At 58.8% G+C, this 19211-nt stretch overlaps 3 protein-coding genes across 4 annotated transcripts; 1 reads left to right on the top strand and 2 right to left on the bottom strand.

Moving 5' to 3' along the window:
- The first annotated feature begins 645 nt into the window (after positions 1-645).
- On the top strand, positions 646-8475 carry PGAP3 (post-GPI attachment to proteins phospholipase 3). Of its 2 annotated transcripts, none has more exons than XM_054281555.1 (8): positions 646-860; positions 1971-2068; positions 2167-2289; positions 3161-3223; positions 3346-3407; positions 4425-4561; positions 5996-6200; positions 8310-8475. In XM_054281555.1, exons 1-8 carry the CDS (start codon positions 668-670, stop codon positions 8371-8373), a joined length of 945 nt encoding a protein of 314 aa, XP_054137530.1. In that variant the 5' UTR covers positions 646-667; the 3' UTR covers positions 8374-8475. The 2 variants fall into 2 exon arrangements, with proteins under 2 accessions (XP_054137530.1, XP_054137529.1); XM_054281554.1 differs by having other exon boundaries at positions 2137-2289.
- Positions 8476-10297: 1822 nt separating this feature from the next.
- On the bottom strand, positions 10298-12851 carry PNMT (phenylethanolamine N-methyltransferase). The gene is made up of 3 exons (XM_054281344.1): positions 12698-12851; positions 11862-12069; positions 10298-10733 (listed from the first exon to the last, which is right to left on the bottom strand). Exons 1-3 carry the CDS (start codon positions 12849-12851, stop codon positions 10298-10300), a joined length of 798 nt encoding a protein of 265 aa, XP_054137319.1.
- Positions 12852-15021: 2170 nt separating this feature from the next.
- TCAP (titin-cap) lies at positions 15022-17805 on the bottom strand. Its single transcript, XM_054281641.1, has 2 exons — positions 17660-17805; positions 15022-15279 (listed from the first exon to the last, which is right to left on the bottom strand). Exons 1-2 carry the CDS (start codon positions 17803-17805, stop codon positions 15024-15026), a joined length of 402 nt encoding a protein of 133 aa, XP_054137616.1. The 3' UTR covers positions 15022-15023.
- Positions 17806-19211: the final 1406 nt, after the last annotated feature.

Here is a 19211-nt window from a genome sequence, read left to right as displayed (position 1 = left end):
TCCCCCACCTGTTCCACCTTTGCCTGCTGCCCTGAGCACACAGAGAATTGGGATGGGGGGTCCTCCACAGGTGGGGTGACCCCATCCGAGCCCCCCGGCAAGGCAGAGCCAGGAGCAGCCGGGATGGGGGACCAGGATGTGACCCCCACATGGGGCAGGTTCTGGCCCCCATGTACCCTTGGTCACCCCAGTCTGTGCTTCTACACGTGCCACCGAGACTGCCACGAGGCAGGACCCCTCAAAAAGGGGACACTCGGTGTTGGGGTCCAGCCTGCCATGGGGACAGGATCCAGCACATCGCTGTCACCTCAGGCCAGGCCGCTGCCGGGGGTCCCGCATGGCCGGGACCACTCAGTTCCTCAAGCCGCGCTGCCCCCGTGCCCTGAACCGGCCCCGAGCACCGCAGGACACCCGAGGGTCCCCGTAGGACACCGGAGGGTCCCCGGAGCGTCCCCGCAGTGGCCGGGATCCCCGGGCCCCATGGGGGGATATATCCCATGAGCCTCAGCAGAGCGTACAGGGGGGATATATCCCATGATCCTCCACAGAGCGTACAGGGGGGATATATCCCATCACCCCCCGCGGCCGACGGGGGTGGTATATCCCATAGTGCCCCGCGCCGCCCCCCATCTCCGGGGCGGGCCGGAAACGGCCGGGCCGGGCGGCGATGGCGGCGCGGGCCGCGCTGCTGCTGCTGCTGCTTCTCATGGCGGCGGCAGCACCGGGCCCGGCCCAGGGCTCGCAGGGGGACCGGGAACCGCTGTACCGGGAGTGCCTGAGCCGCTGCGAGCGGCAGAACTGCTCGGGGGCGGCACTGCGGCACTTCCGCGCCCGGCAGCCGCTCTACATGGGCCTGACAGGTACGGCCCCCCTGCTCTTATTGGTTGGCAGACTCGGAGGCCACACCCCCTCTGGGCGGGCCGCATCTATCGGAGCCACGCCCCCTGACTGGGAGACTGGGAGGGACTGGGGTGGAACTGGGGTGCGCTGGGTGGCACTGGGGGACACTGGGGATGTGTTAAGGGTCACTTGTCCTGTACTGGTTGTCACTGGGTCGTGCTGGTGGATACTGGGCTGGTTTTGGTCCATACTGGGAGGTGCTGGGCTATGAAGGGGGGTCACTGGGAAATACTGGGGGGACACAGGGCCATACTGGGGGATCACTGGACTTTGCCAGGTTAGGCGTTGGACCATCCTGAACTATCTGGAGGGACATTGGGCCGTTCTGGGGGGTCACTGGCCCATACTGGGGGATTACTGGGACATGCTGGGGGGTCACTGGCCCATACTGGGGGATTACTGGGACATACTGGGGGGTCACTGGGACATATTGGAGAGTCACTGGGACATACTGGGGGCTCACTGAGCCATACTGGGTCATGGTGGTTTGCCCCAGTGCCCCTCAGTTCATGCTGGACTATGAAGTGGGGTCACCGGGCCATACTGGGGGAGTCACTGGGCCATACTGTTGGGTCACTGCACCATACTGGGGGGGTCACTGGACTTTGCCAGGACAGGCATTGGGCCATCCTGAACTACCTGGAGGGACACTGGGCCATACTGGGGGCTCACTGGGCCATACTGGGGGGACACTGGGCTGTACTGGGAGCTACTGGTCCATGCTGGTGGTCACCATGGCAACATCTGGGCTTCCTCCCAGATTGCTCAGTGATGCTGGGGGTGCCAGGGGGTGAACCCCAACCTTTCCCTCCCCCCTGTGCTGGGCTGGGGCACTCCCATACTGCATACTGGGAGGCACTGGTGCAGACTGGGAGGTACTGGGGAGCTTTGTTGGGCTGTACTGAGGCTGGACTGGGAATCCCTGGGGGTGTCCCTGGTGCCACGGGGTGAAACCCATCTGCTCCCCCTGCCCTGCGCTGGGCTGAGGCACTCCTGTGTTGCCCTGGCGCATACTGGGAGGGACTGGGCCATACTGGGAGGCCCTGGCTCACACTGGTGTGCCCCCCCAGGCTGGACGTGCCGGGACGAGTGCCAGTACGAGTGCATGTGGCTGACGGTGCGGCTGTACCAGCAGGGCGGGCACCGCGTGCCGCAGTTCCACGGCAAGGTCAGCGCGGCCCCGGGGGGGCTGGGGGGCGCTCGGGGGTCCCCCCGTGCCCGCTGACCCCCCCCCAGTGGCCGTTCTCTCGGTTCCTGTTCGTGCAGGAGCCGGCCTCAGCCTTGGCCTCGCTGCTGAACGGCCTGGCCAGCCTGGTGATGCTGCTGCGGTACCGGGCAGCCGTGCCCCCCGCAGCGCCCACCTACCCCACCTGCACCGCCTTCGCCTGGGTGAGCCCTGCCCCTGACGGCTGGCCTCCTTTTCACATCCTTTGCCCATCTTTTCCCTCCTTTATCCCATCATTTCCCTCCCTTTTCCCATCCTTTTCTGTTTTTCCCCTCCCTTTTTCCCCCTCCTTTTTTTCCTCTCCCTTTTTCCCCATCCCTTTCTCCCATCCTTTCTCATTTCCCATCCTTATTTCCCATCCTTATTTCCCATCCTTATTTCCCTCCCTTTTCCACCCCTTTTCCACCCCTTTTCCACCCCTTTCCCACCCTTTTCCTGTCCTTTTCCCTCCTTTCTCCCTCCTTTTCCCTTTCCTTTCCTTCTCCTTTCTCTTTCCTTCTCTCTCTTCCTTTTCCCTTCCCCTTTCTTTTTCTTCTCCCTCTCCCCTCCTTCCTTTTTCTTCCTTTCCCCTTCCCATTTCCACACTCTTCCCCTTCCCTTTTTCTCCTTTCCCCTTCCCTTTTCTTCCTTCTCCTTTCCCGTCCCATTTCCACTCTTTTCTCCTTCCCTATTTCTCATTTCCCTTCCCCCCTTTCCTTTTCCCCCCTTTCCCCTTTTTTCCCTTCCCCTTTTCCCCATTTCCCTTTTTTCCCCATTTCCCTTTTTCCCCATTTCCCTTTTTTCCCCTTTTCCCTTCTTCCTTCCCCTTTCCCTTTTTCCTTCCCCTTTCCCTCTTCTCCCTTTCCCTTTTTTCCTCCCTTCCCCTTTTCCCCTTCCCCTTTTTTTTTCCCATTTCCCTTTTATTTTCCCCATTCCCCTTTCTTTTTTTTCCCCATTCCCACTCCCCTCACCCCCCATTTGAGGGGGTCCTGACCCGGTGGGGACCCTGCCCCACATCCCCCCACCCCATAAATCCCAAATTTTCCCCTTTTCCAGGTCTCCTTAAACGCCTGGTTCTGGTCCACCGTGTTCCACACCAGGGACACGGCGCTGACAGAGGTGAGGCAGTGCCACCCCCAGGGTGTCCCCAACCCCGAGGGTGACACCCCCAGAGTGTCCCCAAGCCCCTGGGGGTCCCGTTCTAGGCCCCCTCCCCAATTTCCCCATCCCAAATCCCACAGAAACTGGATTATTTCTGTGCTTCGGCCGTCATCCTGCACTCCGTGTACCTGTGCTGCGTCAGGTGGGCACTGGGCGAACTGGGGCAAACTGGGGGGGACTGGGAACAGACTGGGGGGGACTGGGGCAAACTGGGGGGCACTGGGGACAAACTGGGGGGCACTGGGACAAACTGGGGGGGACTGGGGACAGACTAGGGCAAACTGGGGATGGACTGGGGCAACGTGGCGGGCACTGGGGCAAACTGGGACAAACTGGGGGGGACTGGAGCGAACTGGGGAGCACTGGAGGGGACTGGGGGGCACTGGGGGGGTGAACTGGGGTGGCACCGGGGCAAACTGGGGGGGACTGGGGGGCACTGGGGATGGATTGGGCGGAACTGGGGGGCACTGGGGCAAACTGGGGGGACTGGGGTTGAACTGGGGGGCACTGGGGATGGATGGGGGATGCTGAGGATGGACTGGGGGGGACTGGGGATGGAATGGGAGGAACTGGGGGGCACTGGGGCAAACTGGGACAAACTGGGGGGGACTGGGGTTGAACTGGGGGGCACTGGGGACAGACTGGGGAGCACTGGGGTGAACTGGGGGCAATGGGGATGGACTGGGGCAAACTGGGGACGGACTGGGGCAAACTGAAGGGCACTGGGAATGGACTGGGGGGCACTGGGGCAGACTGGGGAGCACTGGGGGCAAACTGGGGGGGACTGGGGGTGAACTGGGAGGCACTGGGGGTGGATGGGGGGGCACTGGGGCAAACTCGGGGTGACTGGGGAGCGCTGGGGCTGGCTACAGCTAGACTGGGGAGTGTACTGGGAGGCACTGGGCTGTACTGGGGAAGGTGCTGGCCTCTCTTGGGCCAGTTTGGGCATCACTGGAACACCTGGGAGGACCCTGGGCCGTACTGGGAGGACCCTAGGCCATACTGGGAAGACCGTGGGCCATACTGGGAGGTGCTGGGCCATACTGGGAGGACCCTGATCATACTGGGAGGACCCTGGGCCATGCTGGGAAGACCTTGGGCCATACTGGGAGGTGCTGGGCCATACTGGGAGGACCCTGACCATGCCCCTTGCCCACAGGACGCTGGGGCTGCAGCGCCCAGCCTTAATCAGCATCTTCAGAGCCTTCCTCCTCCTCTTCCTCGCCGGCCACATCTCCTACCTGAGCCTCGTGCGCTTCGACTACGGCTACAACCTGGTGGCCAACGCTGCTGCTGGTGGGCTGGGGGCACTGGGAGGGACTGGGAGGGACTGGGATGTGCTGGGGCTGTGTCAGGGGTCAGTCTGAGCCCCCCTGTCTCTGAACCCCCATTTTCCCAGGCATGGTGAGCAGGGGTTTGGGTATCCCCACATCCCTGAGCTCCCCATTTTTGTGGAGTTCTGCCCAGGGGTTTGGACACCCCCTGTCCCTGATCCCCCTCGTTGTTTCCCCAGGAATTCTCACAGTGTTTGGACACCCCCTGCCCCTGATTTCCCCTGTTTCCCCAGGAATTCTGACTGGGCTTTGAGATGTGCCTGTGTTCTCCTGTTTTCCAGGAATTCTGACAGAATTTGGGCACCCCCTCTCCCTGATCCCCCTTCCTGTTTTCTCAGGAATTCTGACGGGGGTTTTGTCCCTGATCTCCCCTGTTTTTCTCAGGAATGTTGAGCACCCACCTGTCCTTGATCCCCCTCGCTGTTTCCCCAGGAGTTCTGACTGGGGTTTGGGCTGTGCCTGTGCTCTCCTGTTTCCCCAGGAATTCTGACAGAGTTTGGGCATCCCCATCTCCCTGATCCCCACTGTCGCCCCAGGAAATCTAACTGGAGTTTGGGCACCCTCTATCCCTGATCCCCCTCGCTGTTATCACAGGAATTTTGGCCGAATTTGGGTACTCCACTCTCCCCTCTCTATTCCCCAGAAGTTCTCCCTGTGCTTTGCCCACCCCCTGAGCACACAGTGCCGCTGTTTTCTCTCATTTCCTGTGTCCCAGGCACACTGACAGTGTATTCCCTGTGTGTTTCCCTTATCCCAGAGATGCTGACAGTGTATTCCCTGTGTTTCCCTTATCCCAGGCACACTGACAGTGTTTCCTTTGTCACAGGCACACTGACAGTGTTCCTCCTGTGTTTCCCTTATCCCAGAGATGCTGACGGTGTTCCTCCTGTGTTTCCCTTATCCCAGGCACACTGACAGTGTGTTCCCCTGTCCCAGGCACACTGACAGTGTATTCCCTGTGTTTCCCTTATCCCAGGCACACTGACAGTGTGTTCCCCTGTCCCAGGCACACTGACAGTGTATTCCCTGTGTTTCACTTATCCCAGGCACATTGACAGTGTTTCCCCTGTGTTTCCCTTATCCCAGAGATGCTGACAGTGTATTCCCTGTGTTTCCCTTATCCCAGGCGGGCACACTGACAGTGTATTCTCTGTGTTTCCCTTATCCCAGGCACATTGACGGTGTTTCCCCTGTCCCAGGCACACTGACAGTGTTTCCTTTGTCACAGGCACACTGACAGTGTTCCCCCTGTGTTTCCCTTATCCCAGACACACTGACGGTGTTTCCCCTGTCCCAGGCACACTGACAGTGTTCCCCCTGTGTTTCCCTTATCCCAGGCACACTGACGGTGTTTGCCCTGTCCCAGGCACGCTGACAGTGTTTTCCCCTATCCCAGGGATGCTGACGGTGGCGTGGTGGCTGCGCTGGTGCCTGCGGCAGGGCCGGCGTTTGCCGCACGTGTGGAAATGCGCGGCCGCGGTGCTGCTGCTGCAGGCGCTGGCGCTGCTCGAGCTGCTCGACTTCCCCCCCCTGGGCTGGGTGCTGGACGCCCACGCGCTCTGGCACATCGGGACCATCCCCCTCAACGTGCTCTTCTACAGGTCTGTGACACCCCAATTCTGTCCAAAATAAAATTAAAAATAGGAATATGGGGCTCCCCGTGTTCCCCAGGGAGGTGCAGGGGTGCAGGGGTTTGGGGGGCTCTGGCACATCGGGACCATCCCCCTCAACGTGCTCTTCTACAGGTCTGTGACGCCCCAATCCAGTCCAAAATAAAAATTAAATTTAAAATTAAAATTAAAAAATAAAACAAAAAAATACAGGTCAGTGACTCCCCCATCGCATTTAAAATAAAATTAAAAATACAGGTCAGCGACCCCCCCAATCCTATCTAAAATAAAATTCAAAATACCGGTTAGTGACCCTCCCACCCAATCCCATCTGAATTAAAATTAAAAGTACAGGTCAGTGACCCCCCCCCATTTAAAATAAAATTAAATAAAATATAAAATGAAAATAAACAATATTAGATTAATAATATTAACTATTAAATATCAATATTAAATAATATTAAATAAAAAATTAAATTATATTAATAATAATAAAATTAAAAATAAATGAAATTAAATGTAAAATTAAAAGTAAATAAAGTTAAATTAAAAACGAAATACAATTAAAAATACAGGTCGGTGACCCCCCACCCATCCTATCGAAAATAAAATTAAAAATAGGGGTGAAGGGCTCCCTGTGTTCCCCAGGGAGGTGCAGGGGTGCAGGGGTTTGAGGGGCTCTGGCACATCAGGACCATCCTTCTCAACGTGCTCTCCTACAGGTCTGTGACACCCCAATCCAGTCCAAAATAAAAATTAAATTTAAAATTAAAATTAAAAAATAATACAAAAAAATACAGGTCAGTGACTCCCCCATCCCATTTAAAATAAAATTAAAAATGCAGGTCAGCAACCCCCCAATCCTATCTAAAATAAAATTAAAAATACAGGTTAGTGACCCTCCCACCCAATCCCATCTGAATTAAAATTAAAAGTACAGGTCAGTGACCCCCCCCCATTTAAAATAAAATTAAATAAAATATAAAATGAAAATAAACAATATTAGATTAATAATATTAACTATTAAATATTAATATTCAATAATATTAAATTTAAAATAAAATTATATTAATAATAATAAAATAAAAAATAAAAATAAATAAAATTAAATGTAGGTGCAGGAGTGCAGGGGTTTGAGGGGCTCTGGCACATCAGGACCATCCCCCTCAAAGTGCTCTTCTACAGGTCTGTGACACCCCAGTCCTGTCTAAAATAAAATTAAAAATACAGGTCAGTGACCTCCCCCGGTCCCACCTAAAATAAAATTAAAATACAGGTCTGGGACACCCCAATCCCATCTAAAATAAAATTAAAAATACAGGACTGTGACACCCCCAATCCTATCTAAAATAAAAATTAAATTTAAAATTAAAATTAAAACATTAAATTAAATAAAAAATGAATTAAAAATACAGGTCGGTGACTCCCCCCAATCCTATCTAAAATAAAATTAAAAATATGGTTCAGTGATGCCCCCATCCCACTTAAAATAAATTAAATTAAATATAAAATTTAAATAAACAACAATTAATATTAATATTAAATAATATTAAATAATATTAAATAATATTAAATATTATATTTAATTATACTAATAATGATAAAATTAAAATTAATAAAATTAAATAAAAATTAAATAAAATAAAATTAAGTAAAAAATTAAATAAAATAAAAATACGGGTCAGTGACCTCACCTCCCTCTTTAAAATAAATTAAATAAAAGATAAAATTAAAATAAATAAAATTAAATAAAATTAAAAATACAGGTCAGTGACCCCCCCAATCCTATCTAAAATAAAATTAAAAGTAGGGGTGAGGGGCTCCCTGTGCTCCCCAGAGAGATGCAGGGGTGCAGAGCTTCCCCCCGGTATTTGTGGGGTTCTGCTGGGGTCTGGGGGTGCTGGGGACTCTGTTGGGGGATCCCTCTTGGAATTGGGGTGCTCAGCACCCCCTCAGTTCCCCATGGGATGTTCTTTCCCCTGTGCCATGCCCAGACCCCCCCCTCCCCACCTTGAAATGGGGGTGCTGGAGGGACCCCAGGCTTGCTGTGCTCAGTTTTGGGGTTCAAGCCCCCTCTAAACCCCCCCTTTGCCCCCCCAGTTTCCTGATGGACGACAGCCTCTACCTCCTGAAGGCCAACTCCGACCTCTTCAAAGTGGACTAGAGCTGCTGGGGGGGGTGGGCAGAGCCCCCCGTGCCCCCCCAGGGCTGTGCCCTGCCCTGTGCCAAGCAACGCCCCAGCCCCCCCTGGCCACGGCCTCCTGACCCCCCCGTTTGCCTTCCGAGGTTTGTGGTACCCCCCCAGACCCCCCGTGCCCCCCGTGTGGGCACTGAGGGGTCCAGGAGAGCTGAGAGCCCCCCAAACCCTTCCCCATGCTGAGCTGGGGACCCCAATGGGGTGACAGTGGCTGTTTGGGGACAGGTGGGTGATTTTGGGGGGTCTGTGTGCATGGGGGGGCTCTGGCGGGGGTGGGGGGTGTTGTGTGGGTGCCTTGGGGCTGGGGGTGCCCCCTCCCAGCCCAGAGGGGCTGTGCCCCCCCCATTTCCCCCCTCCCTGGGTGTGTTGTGGGTGTGAATAAAGCTGAGTTTAATCTGTGAGTGCTGGGTTTGGGTTTGTGTCCCCTGTCCCAAGGGCCCCCCGTGCCCCCCAGTCCCCGTGTCTGTCCCCCACTCCACAGTGCACCCCATTCCCCTTTGCTGTCACCCCATTCTCACCCTGCTTCACTCTGTCCCACCCCGTGTGCCCCAAAATTCCCTCCAGGTGTCCCAAAGCCCCCTCAGTGTTCCCAAACCCCCTCAGCACACCCCACATTGCACCCCTCACCCACCCCATCCTCCCCCTGCCCTGCACCCCATTTCCCACCCTGCTCTCACCCCCGTCCCCCCTCTGTGTACCCCATTCTCCCCATCCAGGGGTCCCTGAGCCCCCCAAAATCTCCCTGTGCACCCTCCCCACACCCTGAGCACCTCCATCCTATGCCACAACCCCAGTCCTTATTGTCACCATCCCCTGCCCTTTATTGTCACCATCCTGTGCCACAACCCCAGCCTTTATTGTCACCATCCTGTGCCCTTTATTGTCACCATCCTGTGCCACAACCTGTGCCCTTATTGTCACCATCCCCTGCCACCTTTATTGTCACCATCCCCTGCCCTTTATTGTCACCATCCTGTGCCCTTTATTATCACCATCCTCTGCCACAACCCCAGCCTTTATTATCACCATCCTGTGCCACAATCTATGCCCTTATTGTCACCATCTTCTACCACAACCTCAGCCTTTATTGTCAGCATCCCCTGCCACCTTTATTGTCACCATCCTCTGCCCTTTATTGTCACCATCCTGTGCCCTTATTGTCACCATCCTCTGCCCTTTATTGTCACCATCCTGTGCCACAACCTGTGCCCTTTATTGTCACCATCCTGTGCCCTTATTGTCACCATCTTCTGCCACAACCTGTGCCCTTATTGTCACCATCCTGTGCCCTTATTGTCACCATCTTCTACCCAACCTTAGCCCTTATTGTCACCGTCCTGTGCCACAACCTCAGCCCTTATTGTCACCATCCCCTGCCCTTTATTGTCACCATCCTGTGCCCTTATTGTCACCGTCCTGTGCCACAACCTCAGCCCTTATTGTCACCATCCCCTGCCACCTTTATTGTCACCATCTTCTGCCACAACCCCAGCCCTTATTGTCACCATCCTCTGCTGCCTTTATTGTCACCATCCTGTGCCACAACCTCACCCTTTACTGTCACCATCCAGCCTTTATTGTCACCATCCCCTGCCCTTTTTTGTCACCATCCTATGCCACAACCCTGGCCCTTATTGTCACCATCCTCTGCCACCTTTATTGTCACCATCCTCTGCCCTTTATTGTCACCATCCTGTGCCCTTATTGTCACCATCCTTTGCCCTTTATTGTCACCATCCTGTGCCACAACCCTGGCCCTTATTGTCACCATCCTGTGCCACCATTATTGTCACCATCCAGCCTTTATTGCCTCCATCCCTCCCCACCCTTGGCACTGCGGAGCAGGCTGGCATTTCCCGCCCATTCCCCAGGGATTTCCCGGGAATCCCCCTCACGTTTCCAGCGGTTTTTGCGCGTGGGCGAAGAACACGCCGTCCACATCATCCACGCCGGTGCGGAGCGCGGGGGGCATGGCGTAGGAGCGCAGCTCCCGCAGCGCGAACCCCGCGGCCGCCAGCGCCTCCCGCACATCGGCCTCCTGCAGCGGCACCACGGGCAGCCGGGTGGGACCCGCCAGGTAGAAGGACTCGCCCAGGGCCCCCAGCAGCACAAGGTGTCCCCCCGGTCGCAGCAGGGTCCCCACGTGGCGCAGGGCCCGCAGGAAGGCGGCGCGGTCGGCGCTCACGGCCTCCAGGCAGAAGGCGGAGAGCAGCGCGTCGGCCCGGGGGCGCAGCGGGGCCCCCAGAGGCTCCGGGCGGTGAACGTCGATGGGCAGGATCCGGCGGAGGCGCTGGCGGAGACGGCGCTGTTTGTCCTGCCAGGGCTCGCTGGGGATGGGGGGAATTGGGGAGTAAGGGAAAAGGGGAGTGGGGATGGGGATGGGAGGTGTGGGGAGGGGATGGACCCAGAAAAACGCGGGGATGGGGGGTGGGATTGGTCCAGACAGGGATGTGGGGATGGGGTCAATCCAGTGTCCATGGGGATGTGGGGAGGGGATGGACCCCGAAAAACGCGGGGATGGGATGGGATTGATCCACACAGGGATGTGGGGATGGGATCAGTCCCATGGGGATGTGGGGATGGGGTCAATGCAGTGTCCACGGGGATGTGGGTATGGGATTGACCCAGTATCAACAGGGATGTGGGGATGGGATCAATCCAGTGTCCACGGGGATGTGGGTATGGGATCAATCCAGTGTCCAAGGGGATGCGGGGAGGGGATTGACCCCGAAAAACGCGGGGATGGGGGGTGGGATCAGTCCAGACAGGCATGTGGGGATGGAGTCGATCCCATGGGGATGTGGGGATGGGATCAAGCCAGTATCCATGGGGATGAGGAGAGGGGATCAACCTGGCACCCAGGGGAGTGAAGGGATGGAATCGATTTGGCACACACAAGGAAGTGGGGATGGGATCAATCCCACAAACAAAGGGAGGTGAGGATGGAATTCTGCAGGGATATGGGGTGAGATGGTGCAGGGAAGCAGGGATTGGGTGGGCATTGACCTGGGACACACAGGGAGGTGGGGATGGGATCGATTTGGCACACACGGGGATGTGGGGACGGGATCCTGCAGGGATGTGGGGTGGGATGTCCATTCCAGAGCCCACAGGGACCCAGGAGCAGGATCCTGAGGGGATCAACCCTTCACCCACAGGCTCAGAGAGAGGATGCCATGGATTTCTGAGGCTGGGATCCTGCAGGGACAGGGGGCTGTGAACCCATGGGGTTTGGGAACAGCGTCTGTGAGGGTGTGGGGCCGTGATGCCAATGGGATTTTTGTGCCAGGGTCCCATAAGGATCCCCTCAGCATCTGTGGGGAAACACGGCTGTGATCCCACGGGATCTACAGGGATCTGTGAGGACCTGGATCTGCAATCCCGTGGATTTTGGGGACGCAATCCAGCAGGGACCACCCCAGACCCCTCCTCCCGAGCCCCCCGAGCCCCCTTACCCGCGCCCCTCGATCTTGCAGACGTGCTGGATGAACGGGCTCCAGTCGAAGGCTCCGGGCTCGCCCCGTGCCCACCGGCCGAGCTCCTCCCTGTTCACCGCCAGGAAATCGGTGGCCACGATCTCCTCGAAGTGGTCGCAGGCACTCAGCAGTTGGTAAATGGTGGGACCCGAGCCCACATCGATCAGCGTCCGCCCTCGGATCTCACCTGGGAAGGGACAGCACGTGTGTGGGAGGGACCCCCACAACAACCGGGAAAACCGGGGAGGAGCAGAGGATACTCCGTGCCTCAGTTTCCCCAACCCACTGAGGATCCCCGGAAAAACCATGGAGGAGCAGAGGAGCTGTCCCTGCGTGCTCCGTGCCTCAGTTTCCCCACCCCACTGGGGGTCCCCACCACCTTCCCCTCACCGAAGGTGTCGGCCGGGACATGTCTGGGAGGGATCCCCACAACAACCCGGGGCACTGGGAAAACCCGGGTGGAGCAGAGGAGCTGCTCCGTGCCTCAGTTTCCCCACCCCACACAGGGTCCCCGGTAAAAACCAGGGAGGAGCAGAGGAGCTGCCCCCGGGTGCTCCGTGCCTCAGTTTCCCCACTCCAATGGGGGTCCCCGCCTCCTTCCCCTCATCACTTCCTTCGGGTGCTCCGTGCCTCAGTTTCCCCAGCCCACTGGGAGTCCCCGGGAAAACCAGAGAGGAGCTGCCCCCGGGCGCTCCGTGCCTCAGTTTCCCCACCCCACACAGGGTCCCCACCACCTTCCCCTCACCGCTGCCCTCGGGCGCTCCGTGCCTCAGTTTCCCCACCCCACTGAGGGTCCCCGGCCGCTTTCCCCTCACCGCTGGCGAAGGTCTCGGCCAGGCATCGCAGCTTCCAGGGCACCACGAACTCCTCGGAGGAGAAGTCGGCTCGGGGCGGGAGGTAATTGTTGCGCAGGTACGCGCGGGGGTCGAAGTGCTCGTAGCCCTCTCGGAGCGCGGCCGGGCTGCTCATGGCGAGGGGAAATGCGGCTCCGGCCCCGCCGCCGCCGCTTTTTATCCCTGCCCGGCCCGGGAGGGGCCGCGGGGAGCCGAGACAGCGCCATCCATCCGCCCCGCATCCCTCCATCCATCCATCATCCAGCCCGCATCCCTCCATCCATCACCCATCCCGCCTAACCCGGTTAGCGCCAGCGCCCCGGAGCCATCCCGGAGCTGATAACGGAGCTGATAAGGGATCCGCCGCTCTTCCCAGGCGCTGAGAATCCAGGAATGCTGTCCCTGTGTCTGGGAGAGTCTGTCCCCACATCCCGAGATGTGGCTGTGACCCCCCTGGGCTGCCCCAGCTCGTGGGGGTCCCGTGGGATGAGGATGGAGAGGGATTGGGAAAGGGATGAGGATGAAGAGGGTGGGAGAGGGGTGAGGATGAAGAGGGATTGAGATAGGGATGGAGAGGGATTGGGATAGGGCTGAGGATGGAAGGGGTGATATAAAGATGAGGATGGAGAGGGTGGGACAGGGATGAAGATGGAGGAGAATTGGGATAACGATGAGGATGAAGAGAGTGGGAGAGGGGTGAGGATGAAGAGGGATTGGGATGAAGATGGAGGGGAACTGGGAGAGGGATGAAGATGGAGTGGAATTGGGATAAGGATGAGGACGGAGAGAGGGATTGGGGTAGGAGTGAGGATGGAGAGGGTGGGATAGGGATGAAGATGGAGGGGGATTGGGCTAGAGATGAGGATGAAGAGGGTGGGAGAAGGATGAGGATGGAGGGGAATTGGGATAGGGATGAGGATGGAAGAGGATTGGGAGAGGGGTAAAAATGGGATGGGGATGGGAAGGCATTGGAATGATGTGGGATTTGGGATGGGGATGGGAAGGGACAGGAATGGTGTGAAACGGGGGTGGGAAAGGATTGGAATGGGATGGGGATGGAAATGTGGAGGGATTGGGGTAGATTGGGATGAGGTTGAGAATGGGAAGGGATTAGAAGGAGGACGGGATTGGGATGGAAAGGCATTGGAGTGATGTGGGGTTTGAGATGGGGATGGGAAGGGATTAGAATAAAATGGGGATTGGGATTGGGATGGAAATGTGGAGGGATTTGGGTGGAATGGGATGGGGAGGAGAATGGGAAGGGATTAGAATGAGGAGAGGATTGGGATTGGGATTGGGAAGGAGATTAGGATGGAAAGGCACTGGAATGATGTGGGGTTTGGGATGGGGATGGGAAGGGATTGGGATGGGCCCATCTGAGCTCTCCATCACCCGTGCTGGACTCAGCCCAGCTCTGGCAGGAGCCAGTGCCACCTCTGCCAGCTCCCAGTGCCCCCAGTGCCCCCAGTGCCACCCCTGCCAGCTCCCAGTGCCCCCAGTGCTCCCAATGCCACCAGTCTCCCAGTGTTCCCAGTGCTCCCAGTGCCCCAGTATGAGGAGCAGGGTGGTTCCCACATTTGGGGCTGGGGGCTCGGTGAGACCCCAAACCCTTCCCGTGCCCGATGTGCAGGGTGAGGGCGCAGGGCCGGGGCCGGGGGAGGGCACAGGGCCTGGCGGGGACCCAGGGACAGCGGGATCCGCGCTGGGAACAGCTAATCTGGGCACTGCAGGGCCTGGCACCGGGTGGGCGATGCGGGGGGGGGGTTATATAACCACAGCCCCCCCCTCACCCACCCAGACCCCCCCAGTGCCATCAGACACCGGGTCCCGCCAGCTGCCGTGCCTCAGTTTCCCCGTGTGCCCCACACACGGTTCCCCTCACCCTAAATCTTGCCCCCCACCCTTGTACCCCCCCCCAAACAGACTCTGCCGTGCCAAGGTAGAGTTTTTGCAGGTTCTTTGCGCGGTTTTATTGCCGTACAAAGAGCGCGCTTTGTACAACCCCCCCCACCCCCCGAGGCTTTCAGCCATCCTCATCCTCATCCTCTCATTCCCTTCTTCTCGCCAGGGAAACTGAGTCACGCCGGAGCTGCCGGGAGCCCCCCGAAGGGCGGGAGCCCCCCGACCCGCGGGGTCCTCATCCCCACCGGCCTCCACCGCGCCCGCAGCGGGCTGGGGTCCCAAGCGATGGGAGCCCACCCCCACCTGCCCCAATCCTTCTTTGCGGGGGGGCGGCTGAGCCCCCCTCCCAGCCCCCCAACATCATCCTGCTGCCCCCCCACCCCGCACCCCGAGCGCCCCCGGCCCCTCAGCCCCGCTGGGCTTCGTGCGAGAGGGAGCGGGAGAGGGTGCGGGGGACGCCGCCCTTGGCCCCGCGCAGGTCCGAGGGGGCGAACAGGGGCACGGGGAAGGTGCGGGCGTAGGGCAGGAGGTGCTGGGCCAGGGGCTGCCCCAGGACCCCCACCCGGAGCAGCCCCCAGGGCGAGCGCTGCTGCAGCACCCGCACGGCCCCGCGCTGCTCCAGCGACTCCCGGCGCTGCGCGTCCGCCTCCCGCCGGCACCACCTGGGCACGGACGGACAGAGCCTCGCACCCTGCTCGGAGCCCTCGGGGTCACCCCGGCCCGGCAGAGACCCCCGGGTGCCGCCCCACCCCATGGGAGAATCCTCATGTCCCACACCCCAGCTCAGCCCCGGGAGATCCCCATGAGAACCCCTGGAGACCCCCATGTGCCACCCCACTCCATGGGAGAACCCCCATATCCCATATTCCAGCTGAGCCCCATAGGAACCCCTGGCGACCCCCATGGGAACACCTTGAGACCCGCACGAGAAACCCTGGAGACCCCCGTGTGCCACCCCATTCCATGGGAGAACCCCCATACCCCACCTGAGGCCCATGGGAACACCTGGACACCCCCACGAGAAACCCTGGAGACCCCCGTGTGCCACCCCTCTCCATGGGACATCCCCCTCATATCCCATATTCCAGCTGAGCTACACGGGAACCCCTGGAGACCCCCACAGGAACCCCTGGAGATCCCCATGGGACCCCTGGAGACCCCCATGTGCCGCCCCACCCCATGGGAGAGCCCCCATATCCCACCTCAGCCCCATGGGAACCCCTGGAGACCCCCATGAGAATCCCTGGAGACCCCCGTGTGCCACCCCTCTCCATGGGAGAATCCCCCCATGTCCCACATCCTAGCTGAGCCCCTGGAGACCCCCATAGGAACCCTTGGAGACCTCCACAGGAACCCCTGGAGACCCCCACAGGAACCCCCATGGGGACCCCCACGTTCTCCTCGCCCTTTATGGAACCCTGGCCTCCCCCAGCCCCATAAAAACCCCCCAGTTTCTTCACAGGAACCCCTGAGATCTTGCCAACCCCTCTTGGGTACCCCCCACCACCTCCCCAGAGCTTCCCTGACCGCACAGGGACCCTCGGAAACCCCAAAATCCCCTGGGAACCTCCTGATTTGGGACACGAGACCCCATGGGGACAACCAAGTTTGGGACTCTTGGGCTGCCCAAAACCTCACTGGAGTCTCCTACAGCCCCAAATCCCCTTGGAAACCCCCAATTTTAGAACCACCCCACAAACCCCATGGAAACCTCATGTTTTGAGCCACTTGGAGCCCGCCACAACCCCATGGAAACCCCACAATTTTGGAACCGCCCCACAAACGCATGAAAACTCCACATTTCAGAACCCCATAACCCAAATCTTCACAAAAAAACCCCCAAATCCTCCAGCACTTGATGCCCCCCGTGCCCCCCGGCACCCCCTGGGCCTCTTGGGCTGCCCAAAACCCCATTGGAGTCTCCCACAGCCCCAAACCCCCATGGAAACCCCCAATTTTGGAATCACCCCACAAACCCAATGGAAACCCCATATCTTGGGACCCTTGGAGCCCCCCAAAACCCAATGGAAACCCCACATTTCAGAACCCCACAACCCAAATCCTCACAAAAAGCCCCTCAAATCCTCTAGCACCCAATGCCCCTGTGCCCCCAGGACCCCTGGGACCCCTCAGATCCCTGGCACCCCCTGGGATTCTTGGGTCTACCCAAGTTTGGGACCCTTGGGATGCCCCAAACCCCGTATTTTGGGACCCTTGGAGCCCCTATGGAGACCCCCCAGTTTTGGAACTACCCCAGAAACCCATGGAAACCCCATATTTTGAGCCACTTGGAGTCCTCCAAAACCTCGTGGAAACCCCCCAGTTTTGGAACCACCCCACAATCCCATGGAAATCCCGCATTTCAGAACCCCACAACCCAAACCTCCACAACAAACCCCCCAAATCCTCCAGCACACGATGCCCCCCGTGCCCCCAGCACCCCCGCAACCCCTGGGACTCTTGGGCTGCCCAAAACCCCACTGGAGTCTCCTACAGCCCCAAACCCCCATGGAAACCCCATATCTTGGGACCCTTGGAGCCCCTCGAGACCCTATGGAGACCCCACAATTTTGGAACCACCCCACAGACCCATGGAAACCCCACATTTTGGGACCCCTTGGAGCCCCTCAAACCCTCATGGAACCCCCACATTTCAGAACCCCACAACCCAAATCTCCACAACAAACCCCCCAAATCCTCCAGCACCCGCTGCCCTCTGTGACCCCAGGACCCCTGGCACCCTCTGGGACTCTTGGGCTGCCCAAAACCCCAATGGAGTCTCCTACACCCCCAAACCCCCCAGTTTTGGAACCACCTCACAAACCCATGGAAACCCCATCTTTTGAGACACTTGGAGCTCCTCAAACTCCCATGGAAACCCCACATTTTGGGACCCCTTGGAGCCCCTCAAACCCTCATGGAACCCCCACATTTCAGAACCCCACAACCCAAACCTCCACAACAAACCCCTCAAATCCTCCAGCACCCGATGCCCCCCATACCCCTGGCACCCCTTGGCACCCCCCTGGCCGTGCCCCTCACCCTTCCTCGGGTCGGGAGCTGAGCTCCAGGTCCAGCCACTCGGCGCTGAAGGTTTCTCTCCTGCCCACGTCCTCCTCCTGCACCCGGCAGCCCAGGCGGGCCGAGAGGAGCCCCCCGGAGCCCCCCAACACCGCAGGTCCCACCATGGCGCCGCTTTCCCCCTCCCCCTGTGCCCCTTCTGCTTTTATGGCCCCGCCGGGGCTATTTTGGGAGGCACCGAGCGCTGCCAAGGAGGGGGGGTGGCACCTCGGACACGTGTGTGGCACCCACGGGGGTGTCCCCTCCCCTTCCCGCCTTGGGGACGCGGGGCAGAGCCTGCCAGCAACGTGAGGGCACCGGCAGGACCCGCCCTGGCACCTGCCCAGGGCACGGCTGGCCTTTGCCTGTGCCCTGTGTGCCAGCCCAGTGCCACCCACGGCGGCCACAGGGACACTGGGGTTCCTGTCAGAGGGACACTGGGGTCACTGTCACAGGGATATTGGGGTCCCCCTCACAGGGATATTGGGGTCAGCTTCAGAGGGACACTGAGGTCACATTCGCAAGGACATTGGGGTCCCCCTCAGAGGGACACTGGGGTCACCTTTACAGGGACATTGGGGTTCCTGAAAGAGGGACATTGGGGTCACCTTCACAGCGATATTGGGGTCACCCTCAAAGGGACACTGGGGTTACTGTCACATGAACATTGGGGTCCCCTCCAGAGGGACATTGGGGTCCCCCTCAGAGGGACACTGGGATCACTGTCACAGGGACATTGGGGTCCCCCTCAAAGGGACATTGGGGTCCCCCTTGGAGGGATACTGGGGTCCCACTCAAAGGGACAGTGGGGGTCCCATTCAGAGGGACATTGGGGTCCCCCTCACAGGGATATTGGGGACAGCCCAGGACAGGGGTTTGGGGCTGTAGGGACCCCCAAAAGGGGGTTTGTGGGGCCAGCAGTCGGGTGGCAGTGACCCAGTGGAGGTGGCTGGTGACAGAGAGGACAGGGATGGTGACACAAAGGATGTGAGGATGGTGACAGAGGGGACAGGGCAGGTGACAGAGGGGATGTGAGGATGGTGACAGGGGGGACAGGGCTGGAGAGCCCCCAAAGCTGCCCCCAAAGTGTTGGGGTTCCACCCCAGGGGATGAACCCAGGGCTGGAGGGACACTGGGGACATACAGACAGACAGACAGACAGAGATGCTCCAGGTGGATGGAGCTGCTGGTGCCACCATGGGGTTGGGGACAGTGCCACCCACAGGCAGTGCCCCAAGGAGCCTGGACCCCCCCCCTTTAGCACTGGGGGGGTCTTCAGGGTGACCCCAACCCCACATCTGCCCCCACCCCTCCATTCACTGCGTGACAAACCCACACAGGTAACCCAAACCTGCAAACAGTGCAAGGCTTTAATTCATCCCCCACAAATTTTTTGGGGGGTCCGGACCCCCCCAGACCCCCAGGGGGGCGCAGAGAGCCCTGGGGGGGTGGGGGGGGGGGCTGTGGGTGCCCCCCATCCCCATTGCAGCCCCCACACTGCTGCTGCTGCTGCTGCTGTTTTTAGAGCAGCACA

This window comes from Melozone crissalis, unplaced genomic scaffold, assembly GCF_028551555.1.
Source record: "Melozone crissalis strain CALT ecotype California unplaced genomic scaffold, PUWL_Pcris_2 ptg000032l_1, whole genome shotgun sequence".
Taxonomy (NCBI): Eukaryota; Metazoa; Chordata; class Aves; order Passeriformes; family Passerellidae; genus Melozone; species Melozone crissalis.
The sequence above is the reverse complement of the archived record's forward strand: the minus strand, read 5'-3'. Positions and strand labels throughout refer to the sequence as shown.

What these genes read in the sequence shown, in the direction of transcription:
- PNMT (XM_054281344.1), bottom strand. Translation starts at nt 12,851, where the DNA reads ATGAGCAGCCCGGCCGCGCTCCGAGAGGGCTACGAGCACTTCGACCCC. An exon ending in GGCCGAGACCTTCGCCAGCG is followed by an intron (nt 12,070 to 12,697) that starts GTGAGGGGAAAG and finishes GTCCCTTCCCAG; the next exon opens with GTGAGATCCGAGGGCGGACG. An exon ending in TGCAAGATCGAGGGGCGCGG is followed by an intron (nt 10,734 to 11,861) that starts GTAAGGGGGCTC and finishes CCCCATCCCCAG; the next exon opens with CGAGCCCTGGCAGGACAAAC.
- TCAP (XM_054281641.1), bottom strand. Translation starts at nt 17,805, where the DNA reads ATGGTGGGACCTGCGGTGTTGGGGGGCTCCGGGGGGCTCCTCTCGGCC. An exon ending in AGCTCCCGACCCGAGGAAGG is followed by an intron (nt 15,280 to 17,659) that starts GTGAGGGGCACG and finishes GTCCGTGCCCAG; the next exon opens with GTGGTGCCGGCGGGAGGCGG.
- PGAP3 (XM_054281554.1), top strand. Translation starts at nt 668, where the DNA reads ATGGCGGCGCGGGCCGCGCTGCTGCTGCTGCTGCTTCTCATGGCGGCG. An exon ending in GGGACACGGCGCTGACAGAG is followed by an intron (nt 3,224 to 3,345) that starts GTGAGGCAGTGC and finishes CAAATCCCACAG; the next exon opens with AAACTGGATTATTTCTGTGC. An exon ending in GTGTACCTGTGCTGCGTCAG is followed by an intron (nt 3,408 to 4,424) that starts GTGGGCACTGGG and finishes CCTTGCCCACAG; the next exon opens with GACGCTGGGGCTGCAGCGCC.